At 39.2% G+C, this 12,126-nt stretch overlaps 1 protein-coding gene across 3 annotated transcripts in view; it reads right to left on the minus strand.

The window, feature by feature from the left end:
• The window catches only part of LOC150083767 (leucine-rich melanocyte differentiation-associated protein), a 92,885-nt gene that overhangs the window by 12,272 nt on the left and 68,487 nt on the right, over nt 1-12,126 (minus strand). For all 3 annotated transcript variants that reach the window (XM_090377475.1, XM_090377473.1, XM_090377474.1), the window contains exon 5: nt 4,660-4,786. In XM_090377475.1, the coding sequence (XP_090233601.1) occupies nt 4,660-4,786 (127 nt within the window). The remainder of the gene's footprint in view (nt 1-4,659; nt 4,787-12,126) is intronic.

Raw genomic sequence — 12,126 nt, forward strand, 5'->3', positions numbered from 1 at the left:
ATATCATAAGGACTTGCATTCCAAAATTGTACAATCCCATTTCCCATCTGTAATTATTATATATCAATTTGTTAAACTGCAATCAATTGTTTTTGTTACAATTTTGATCCACAGCTTTCTTTTAATTCAAAAATCATTCTGCTCATTCAATAGTTTCCTGTACTTCTCCATAAAAAATCCAAGATATTTTTACTGAATAAGTTCAAAATGATCACCAATGACAGATATTTTGTTTGACTGCCAGTAGATTAAAAGTATAAGATGACAAAAAAAAAAAAAAAAAAAAAATTACCCACATTACAGCATAAATAAAAAAAAAAAAAAAAAAAAGGGAATTGTTTATAGTCCAGCATGACCACCAGCGCAGAAAGGTTTACAAGAAATCGTGAATACGCCCAATCATGAATACATACACTCACACGGGACTGAACCACAGTTAACTCATGGAGCGTGTGCTACTGTACTCTTGCTCATGACCACCATTACATCAAGGCTTTAGGTAATTAGTAATCACATAAATATGATAACTGCATTATCATTAGTAGAGGCATAGGATGCAGGAAAGCAACGGTCATGCAGCATCAGCCAAAAAAACCCCTGCCATTTCAACCCTCCATTCGTTTGAAATGCATGTCCAGCTCAACCTTAAATTCATTTAGGCCATCAACTTCCACAACAAAAGATGGAAGTCTGTTCCACCAATCAACCACCCACTGGCTAAAAGCAAATTTCTGCACATCTATTCTACAACTGTCTTTCCCCAATTTGAATCTATGCCCCCTCAAGTTCTTAATCTGAGCAAGTGGAAGAATCCCATCAGCATTCAGCTTGCTCAACCCATTCAAGGCCTTATACACCTCAATCAGATCACCTCGCTGGTGCCTACTCTCCAGGTGCTGAACTTTGTAGAACTAAGCCTTTCTTGATAAGAGCACCCCTTTGTTCCCTCACCACTTGTTGCCTTTCTTTGTACTCGTTCTAGCAACTCTACATCCTAAAATGAGGCCTCCAGACCTGTACACAGTATTCTAGGTATGGCCCGACCATTGCCTTGTATAACAGGATAATCACCTCACTGTTCCTGCTAGCAAAATTCCTATATATCATTGACAAGATTACATGACTTGCCCTGGCAGCTCCTCTGCACTGCTCAGTGAACTTCGTATTTGACTGCACAATTAACGCCAGGTCTTTTTTTCATTTTCCACTTCCCTGAGTGTAGTACCAGACATTTGGTACGTTTCTGTTGGGTTATTGCTACCCAAATGCAGTACTCTGCATCTGTCAATGTTAAAATTCAGTTGCCGCTTCACAGCCCATATGCCCAAATTTTCTAGATCCTGTTGTAGTAGCACACTGCCATTACTGTCATTAACAACCCTGCCAACCTTTGAATCATCTGAAAACTTGGACATTAATCCTGATATACTTTCATCAATATAATTGATGAATACACAAAACAACAATGGGCCCAGCACTGAACCCTGGGGAACTCCACTAATAACATTTGTCCAAGAAGAGCAGTGTCCAGTGATTACCACTCTCTGTCGTCTCCCACTCAACCATCCCTTTATCCATTGTAGCAGCTTACCCGTAATGCCACGCTGCTTCAATTTGTACATAGTCTTCCAAGTGCAACAGTATCAAAGGTTTTCCTGAAATCCAAGTATATGATATCAAAATTATTTTTGACATTCAGTTCCTTTGTGACCACATCATAGTATCCAATGAAATTGGTCAGACAAGACCTCCCTTTAACAAACCCATCATCATCATCATCATCATCATCAGCCATTTTCAATCCACTGCAGGATGAAGGCCTCTCCAGCAACTTTCCAGTTCCTTCTGTTTTCAGCACTGGCCATCCATTTACTACCCACAAACTCATGAATTTAATCTATCCATCTCCGCCTTTGTCTTCCAGGTTTTCTTCTAGCTCCTCTTGGGTACCATTCTGTTATTTTCTTAGTCCATCTGTCATCATGTCTCCAAGCTATGTGTCCTGCCCAAGACCATTTTATTTCTTTAGTTTTGTTAAGAATGTCCTTTACTTGAGTTTGCTGCCTAATCCATGTGTTTCTCTTCTTATCTAACAGTCTGATTCCCAATATAATTCGTTCCATTCTTCGCTGTGTAGTTCTCAGCTTCTCTTCCATTCTTTTAGTGAGCGCCCAAGTTTCACTTCCATAAGTCATGGTGGGGAGTATACATTGGTTCATTCTTTTACGTTTCAGACAAACTGGGATATTGCTCTTCAGTATGTGACTATATTTCCTGAATGCTATCCATCCAAAATTTATTCTTCTCTTGACTTCCAGCCATTTATCATTATTACAGCTAATAACTTGTCCCAGATAAGTATATGACTCCACCTTTTCAATTACTGCTCCTTCAATCATTATTTCCCTTTCTGTGGCATACTTGTTCATCATTACTTTTGTTTTAGCCATATTCATCTTTAGTCCAAAATCCTTACTAACTGTCCATAACTGATTAAGATTTTCCTCTAATTCTTTGAGATCGTGGCTTATGACCACAATGTCATCTGCAAATCGCAAATGGTTTAGGTACTCTCCGTTCACATTGACTCCTTTCTGCGACCAGTCTAATCTTCTGAAAGCTTCCTCAAGGGCAGCAGCAAACAGCTTTTTTTTTTTTTTTTTATGTGAATCCCAAACACGACAGGTATTAGAACCTATATAGTACTTAGTACCGTGCTTGGGTTGTAGGTTGAGAAGACGAAACAAGATATTTGTTGACATTGGACTTGAACTTCTGTAGATTGTAATTTTCAGGAAATACGTATGAAGGAAGGTTGTTCCAGAAAACGGCAGTTGAATGAATAAATGATCAATCAAAAGTCATCAATCATACTGCATGATGGAAGAGATGGGGAAGGGTTGACCGGAACTTAGCTCTAGAGACTAAACATGGGTTCCACCACTTCAAGCCTCCAATAAAACATTGAAAAAAAAAAATAAATAAATAAAATAAAATAAATAATAATAATTAATAAAAGAAAAGGAAATTAAACCTATCTTCCTATGTGCTTCCCTGACCCAAACGTACTATCCAGATGACCTTTGAATTTCCCCAAACTGTCAGCCTCTACCACCCATGAAGGCAACTTATTCCAGTAATTTATAACTCGCTGGCTAAAATAAAACTTCCTGCAGTCCAATCTAAACATTTCTCCCCATAACTTGAATTTATGTCCTCTAGTTCTAGCATCATTTATAATCTTGAAAATTTCGTCCTCATTCATTTTACTGATGCCTCTCAGAGCCTTAAACACCTCAATCAAATCTCCTCTAAGGTGTCTAGTTTCCAAGCTCTGGAACCAACATATTCGAAGTCTTTCTTCATAAGGAAGCCCTTTTGCCGATCTCACCAGGCGAGTTACCCGTCTTTGCACCCTTTCAAGAAGCTTGATATCTTTCTTTAGGTGCGGTCTCCACACTTGAATTCCAATAGTATTCCAATATTTAATGGTAGTAAATGATATCTACTACTTATCAAGGGCCTCCGTAGCCGAGTGGTCAGGAGCGGGAGTGCATACCACACGCTCCTTGAGTAGACCGGGGTTCAAGCCCCTGACTGCTGAATACGGTCGATCTGCCAATCCGCACTGGACCAGCGTGGCAGATTATGGTCCATTTCCCTCAGCATGAATTGTTGAGGAGGCTTCCATCCTGCAGTGGGTTGATAATGGCTGCACTTTACCTTTACTACTTATCAACAATAACCAGAGCAAATGTAACTGAATTTTATTCTTTTAACCATGTGTAATGTGATATAGGATTTTAAGATCGACAACTATAATGGCCCGTTTCACGGAGATGGTTTCTATTTTGAAATAAAAACAATAAAATTCAGTTATACATTTGCTCTGGTCACTGTAGATAAGTAGTAGATATTTACTACCGTGCTGATTTCGCCACTGGAGGGCGCTGGAAGTCCTTCGAACCTTGTCAGCAGAATGAGACTCTAAGGACCCGTAGAAAATACATTACGGGATAGGGTCGTTGCAGAGGGCTGGTCTGTACACGGCAATGCACTCTGCCTTGCGCCAAGGTGTTTATATTTCATATGTTGCCATACGCCTGCGTCCCACCTGCAATCTAGGGTCCCCAGATATGGGACTGAAATTTAATTTCAGACTTTTTTTACTACAAAAATGAGTTCATAGAATATTGATTTGGCAAAAAAGGGCAATTGCCCTTTTTGCGTATAGGAGATAATGCACTGCTGCATGTAACTACAAAATCCCAGATTCTTCAATTCTGCTGCATAGTTTGGATGGCAATAGGTCATTCTTTGCAAAAGCTGAATCTTTCAGTCATTTGCTGCACACTGGACCTTCTATTTTGATGCACATTTTACTTTAAATTCACAGTCTCATTGTTGGAATATAAATCAAAACTACATGGCATATGCACATAGGTTTGATGATGTACAGAATTGGGATGAATGTCTTCTGTTTTGTATTTTATCAGTTTTGTCTAACCTCTGTTTATACTTAGTAGACAGAAATTCCAAAAGCCACTGGGTAGGTAGTCTTCTAGGTATTTCACAATGACAATGTGTAATTTTTTTTCTAATCAGTCTCAATATATTAATTTTAACATAAAAAAAATACAAGAGAAAAGAAATCCTAACCTCATCATCTTTTGGACGAATAACTTTCATGAAGCGTCCAACTCTGCATGATTCTTGCCTTTCACTTCTTTTCACAGGTCTAGAATCCAGGAATTTCAAGCAGGGTAATTTATATATGACATAGTACCTAATAAAAATACATCAAGAAAGTAAGGCTGACTCAACACTAAAGTGATTTAATACTTTTAGTTCAACTTTTCAAAAAATGGAAACTAGTTTATATATCACTGACAACAAAAACACTAACTAAATATACAAATATTTAGGAACATATTTTTTTAAAATTGGTGTCAGTGTATATCTCAATACATAAAAGCATTCTTTTATGCATATTGATACACTTTTCTCATTAGCATATGAATAAATGTTTAAAGGATGAGACTGCTGTGACAGCCCATTTCAAGATGGTCTCCCACTAGATTACAGGTGGTCTCTAGTGACAACTCACAACAAAACAGTTGTAAAGAGGTTGTGTGATGTCAGATACCATGTGGTTTAGCATTAGTAGAGGCATATGATGTAAGAAAGCAAACTTATGCAGCATCAGCCCAAAAAAAAAAAATAAAATAAAAAATTACTTCCACTTCACTCCTCCGTTCATTCGAAATACCTGTCCAGCTGAGCCTTAAATTTATTTTAGGCTATCAACTTCCACAACAAGGGATGGAAGTCTGGTCCACCAACCAACTACCCACCAGCTAAAGGCAAATTTCTGCACATCTATCCTACATCTATCTTTCCTCAATTTGAATTTATACCCTCTCAGGTGATTATTCTGAGCAAGAGGCAGAATCCCATCAGCATTGAGCATGCTCAAACCATTCAAGGCTTTATACACCTCTATCAGATCACCTTGCCGGTGCCTAGTCTCCAGATACTGTAATTTGCAAAACTTAAGCCTTTCTTCGTAAGAGCAACCCTTTGTTCCATTCACTAATCTTGTTGCCCTTCTCTGTACTCGTTCCAACAGTTCTACATCCTTCTTGAAATGAGGCCTCCAGACCTGTATACAGTACTCAAGGTGTGGCCTGACCACTGCCTTATACAAGGGAATAATCACCTCCTTATCCCTGCTAGAAAAATTCCTGTATATCATTGATAAGACACCATGAGCTACTCTTGCAGCCCGTCTGCACTGCTCAGAGAACTTCATATCTGCCTGCACAATTACCCCAGGTCCTTTTCATTCTCTACCACTGTCAGTGTAGTACCACACAGTTGATACATTGCTCTGGGGTTGCTGTTTCCCATATGTAGTACTTTACATTTGTCAATGTTAAACTTCATTTGCCGCCTCTCAGCCGATCTGCTCAACCTTTCCAGATCCTGTTGCAGCAGCATAGCATCAGTAGTGTCCTTAACAACCCTGCCAACCTTTGTATCGACTGCAAACTTGGACATTAAGCTTGATATACCATCATCAATATTATTTATAAATACAGAAAACAATCATGGACCCAACACTGAGCCCTGAGGGACTCCACTAATAACATTAGTCCACGATGAGCAGTGTCCATTGATTAACACTCTCTGTCTTCTCCCTCTCAACCACCCCTTTATCTACAGCAGCAATTTGCCTCCAATGCCACACTGCTCCAATTTGTGGAGCAGTCTTCCATGTGCAACAGAATCAAAAGCCTTTCTAAGATCTAAGTATATAATATCAAAGTTATTCCCTGCATCCAGTTCTTTTGTGACTGCATCATAATATCCAATCAAATTGGTCAGGCAAGACTTCCCCTTAACAAAACCATGCTTTTTTTTGTTTGTTTGTTATTTGGTTTTTAGGAGCATCAGCAACTAAGGCCATATTGCTCTGGGATATGCGGTGGTCATTCGCTGACCTGTCCACATCCTCCGTATTTGGTGGTGACGTGCTCGAACCCCGGTCTAATCAAGAAGCGTGTGCTACGCACTGATGCTCCTTCCCACCTGGCTACGGAGGCGCCTAAAAACCATGCTGTGTCCGAGCTACAACTGAAGTCTTGTCTAGATGATCCTGCAGTGCTTCTTTAACCAGTGCCTCCATTAATTTTCCTGGTACAGAAGTTACACTCACAGGTCTATAATTACTTGTGTCATCCTTTGACCTCCTTTGTGAATTGGGGTTACATTTGCACATCTCCAGTCTATGGGTACCTCCGCTGAGTCCAAAGAAGCTCTCATAATTATGGTTAAGGGTTCGCTTACTTCCTTTGCTGCCTCCTTTAATATAACTAGATAGATCCCATCCATCCCAGGTGCCTTTCTTGTGCTTATCTTCAATAAGTTCTCCTCCACTTTACTCTCAGTTATTACAAGATTATCTAGCTTACTGCGACAGTTAAATACACCTCTGGCATTCCCCTCGCTGAATAACTCCTCATGTGTGAATGTCGATGCAAAATATTCATTTAGTTTGTTAGCTACCTGAGCAGGATCATCAACAGTTGAACCATCGATATCAAGTGGACAAATCTGATTCATCCCCTTCCTTCTAGAGTTTACATAAATAAAGAACTCCTTGCTGTTTTTCTTTGCATCCCCTGCCAAAGATTTCTCGTAATCTGCCTTCGCCTGCCTAACCTCCTATGTAACTTGGTTACAGATCACCTTATATCTATCATAGGCTTCTGTGTCACATGTTAATTTATATGTATCCCATGCATTTTTCTTCTCTGCCATATGTCTCATTAGTTCATATGACATCCATTTAGGCCTAAATCTTAAACAATATTTCTTAGTTGGTATATAAAGCCTAGTAGCTTCCAAGATAAGTTCTTTGAATGCTTCCCATTTTGAATTTGCTGTTGGTAACATCATCAGTTGGTCCCACTGTATAGAATTTAAATACTATCTCAGATCATCGTAGTCGTCTTTATGAAAGCAATAACCCTTCCCTTTACCCCTGGTGGTAGTTACCTCTTTGAGTAAATCCCACTTCATCACACTGTGATCACTGCCACCTTGTGGTTCCTGTATCTGCAGATTCTTAATGCATGAAGAATCACTACTGATAATCAAATCAAGAGTATTACTCCCTCAAGTTGCCTCCCGAACATGCTGATGTAGAAAACAATCATCCAATAAATCCACAAAAGCCTTGCTAGTGTGTGAGTGACTAACCCAAAAATTCCAGTCAATATCAGGGAAATTAAAATCTCCCATTATAAGACTCTATGATTTACTGGCCCACTCTATTTCCCTGTACAGTTTCTTATTATACTCATCAGAGTCATTAGGCATTTAGCACACTCCTACTCTCAATTTTGATCTCCCAGTGCTTATGTCACACCAAACTGACTCGACACTGCACTGTCCTGCGATGTCGCCTGGCTTCTCTTTTATGCATATTGATATACTTTTCTCATTAGCATATGAATAAATGTTTAAAGGATGAGACTGCTGTGACAGCCCATTTCAAGATGGTCTCCCACTAGATTACAGATAGTCTCTAGTGACAACTCGTGTGATGTCAGCTGTCATGTGGTTTATGAAATACAGTCAGTCCTCATATAGCACGATAGTTGTGTTCCTAGAAACCCTCGTGCAATGCAAAATCATGCAATATAAACAATAGGCCGTATGGGAAAAATAGGGTTAGGTGCCGACCACCCAAGATTGAACACACATTTGTAACCAAAACATTACCAAACACAATAAATAATCGTAACAAAATACTTATATATTTTATTACGACTATTACGTAATAAAATATTGCTAATGCTTTTGCTTCTATCTTAAGCAAACTTGTGTTTTGTTTGATTTTCTATCCAAACAGATGACAGCCATTCCATCTCTTCCAATTCTTTGTGTCTTAATCTAATGGATTTTAATTACACTGAGTTGTTCCTGCTATGAAAGTTGTTTTTATTTTCTCTGCATTCTTTGTAATTCTTGGCATTTCCTCATTTAGGTCTGTAGCACGTGCAATATCACATGGTCTTTCATTTCGCTCAAAGCGTTTCACAATTTCATATTTTTTCTCTATCGACAGAGGTGGACTGGCCATAAGCCTTACCGGGGAAACCCCGGTGGGCCAGAGGCCAGCGTGATTTTGGCCATAAACGCTAGTATGAGGCCACTATAAATTTTCCCGGGTAAGAATTATTGACCCAGTCTGCCTCTGTTTATCGATATTGCTTTCCTTTTTCTCTCTGAATCTGCAGTGTCTTCACCAGGACGCTTCCTTTTCACACCTTTAAAGTATTTTACTCATTTTTAGGGAATAAAGCACAATTACAAAATGAGGAGGCACGCTTGATACACAAACAAAGATGCGCACGTGTAGCAACTGAATAAACAACACAGGCAGAGATACACTATTAACAACTCACATTTTACCAAAGCACATTTCTGGGGGTTACTACCAGAAAACAATAAAAACAATTTCCAGTTGCGTTTCTGCTAGTGGAATCTGTTATAAACTGGTAGTAAATTCGATCTAATTGCATTTGCGATAATACCAATAGCTGGAATTGTGTTGGTTGTTGTTGTTATTATTTGGTTTTTAGGAGCATTAGCAACTAAGGCCATATTGCTCCGGTGCGGTGGTCATTCCCTGACCTTTCCGCATGCTCCGTATTTGGTGGTGACGGGCTCGAACCCCGGTCTAATCAAGAAGCGTGTGCTACGCACTGCTGCTCCTTCCCACCTGGCTACGGAGGCGCCGAATTGTGTTGGTTTTTACGTTATTATGGTGAAATGCGTTTCCCCTTCACTGATATAAAAAACAAATACATTTTCAGAATCTTCTCTTCATTCCTATCGTGTTGCGTTCGGTTGGGGTGATTCTGCATTCGACTGCCATTTCTTGTAAATGCAAAGGCAAATCGTGCATAAGCGAATTCAGTTCGTGTTATATAAGAAATCATTCGCCTATTTATAAATCGTGTAGGATTGAATTCGTGTAGTGTAAACACATGTTATACGAGGACTGACCGTACTAATTTTTGAAAAGTGTTTTCACAGTTTTAATACGGTGCAATAGCAGGGCAACTCATTTAAAAGGCAAGTTTGCTCTGCTGTGAAAATTAACACCACTGCATTATCCATGCAGTTTAAATCCTTCCCACAAAAACACATGGAAAAGATACAATAGTCAATATACAGGTTCACAGATATAAGTTCAGTTGATTGTGCTTACCATTAATTGAAATGTGCTCCTCTAAAATGTACTCAACCACTAGGGACATGAGTCTAAAATTCAGAACCTCTAAGCCTTAAGGGTGACAGATCTTAGAGTTTACTGTATTACTTTTATATCTTTTTTTTTGGCTGGTGCTGCAAAAGCTTATAGCTTCCTTGACTATATATAATTATAAGGTTCATCAGTTTTCAGAAAACTGTAGATTATGTTGACTAATATCAACAAAAGGTTTAGGCTATGAAAGATATATAAAAGAGTTACTGTATATGTTGGGCATAGCCTCTTTCTGTATATTATTGTGAAAAACTGGGTTTACTACTTAGTGCACTGATCTCGTATTGTGGAGGTACTACTTGGCCACAAGATGCTTTGGTATTGCACTAGTTCAACAGAGAAATACACTGCTTTTTAATTGAAGCATATGCCACTTTAAATATGCCTCCACAATATGAAATCAATGCACTAAGTTGCAAATCATTTGCTCACAGCTATGTACATTTTCCGTTTTTTTTTCATTTATTTGTACACACAATTATTACATAAATATATATATATATATATATATATATATATATATATACACACACACACACACACACACAATACTTACAAAAAGATATATACAGGGTGATTCACTACCAGTGCTAATGCTCCTAAAAAAAAAAACTACCAGTGTGAGAAACTTGCAGGAGGTGTAGGGGCAGAAAAACAAATCGGAATCACATAGCATTGCAGGATCTGAAATTCCTTCGTCATGTGGTAGACAACGTTGAACGGGAGGTCACGTGAACGGCGATCCCGCTGGAAGTCAGCATTTGCGAACCGTTTCTGTTGAAGAAACCAAGTAGCAAAAGTCCTCTGGAGTGGATAATCCGCAGGCTCCAACGATTGGACACGTTGCAGATGGTATGAACTCATTTGGTTTGTTGACAGTATCCTCCATACAATGGATTGGGAAATACCCAATCGTTGGCCTATCGCTCGAGTACTCGTACTTGGATTGCCTTCTGCAAGACGTAGGACATTCTCCTCATTGCCTGGCGTCCTCGTCGTTCGCTCTCGATTCATGGTACCTCTCATGAAACAACCAGTCTCACATAACCTTCTGTGCACAATTGCGAAAATCGTATGATGAGGAGCACGCCTGTGCGGGAAACGTTCCTGGTACAAGCGCAGAGCGGCACGCCCGTTACAGTCTGCAGCTCCATACATGAGGTGCATGTCGGCCAGTTCAACGTTTGAATACTCATCCATCCTACTGCCTCGGGAACCGGTTCGCAAATGCTGACTTCCAGCGGGATCGCTGTTCATGCGACCTCCCGTTCAACATCCTCTACCACATGACGAAGGCATTTCGGACCTTGCAATGCTATGTGATTCCGATTCGTCTTTGTGCCCCCTACACCTCCTGTAAGTTTGTCGCACTGGTAGTGAATCACCCTGTATACAATTTTATATATATTAACATTCTCATTACCCATATATAAGACATTATATTATACCTCCTGGTGTACTTCGTACGTGTATCCCAGAGTCAAGGGTGGCTCCTAGGCAAAAGTCCATCTCCACCTAGTTCATCTGTTTTGGCGTAGAACCTCAACAAATCTAGCCTAAAAACATGCGAGGTATTTTACCACCACCAATATAAGACAGCTGTTGTCCGGTGCCCTTCTCTAGGCTCAGGTTTACATTATGTATTTGTGCCGAATGCACAAGTCCCACCCTCACCGGATGTAGTGCAATACCAGTGGGTGTCAACAAATGAATTACTAGTGGAGAACTTCCACAAATTATCCCCACTTACACCCACTAATTATTATATTAAACCGATATATACAATACTTTTTTTTTTAAAATATGCTCAGAGTCTCTGAATTACTGAGAACCAAGAAAACAATATATAACATACAATGGACAATTAACAACACTGTCTATTCTGATCACTTAAACTTTCAAACCTGTCAACAAGCACAATCAGCTACTAAATGATTCTCATAAACCTTGTGTTTCACAGAAACCAATCTTTACAATAACAAATTGACATAAATCAACACAATAACAATTAACTTAAATCTTCTGTTTACACTTAAACCTTTTGTCTTTTGGTCATTTGTGAAGTCAATTCCCAGAAGAAGCTGAAGTTCTTAGCTGAGCCCGCAATATGAAAACTGATCTTGAGAAGGTTTGCAGAGCAGTAAAGTTATTATGGTCTTCAACTAAGATATTTACATTGTCCTGCAATAAGTTTGGAACTGCAGAAGACGTTAAATCCGTTCTATGTTGAGAGTACAATGGACAGGTCAGAAGTATATGAATCCATGTTTCATATTACCTACATG

This window comes from Mastigoproctus giganteus, chromosome 7 (genome assembly GCF_048544385.1).
Source record: "Mastigoproctus giganteus isolate SK-2022 chromosome 7, ASM4854438v1, whole genome shotgun sequence".
Lineage (NCBI taxonomy): Eukaryota > Metazoa > Arthropoda > Arachnida > Uropygi > Thelyphonidae > Mastigoproctus > Mastigoproctus giganteus.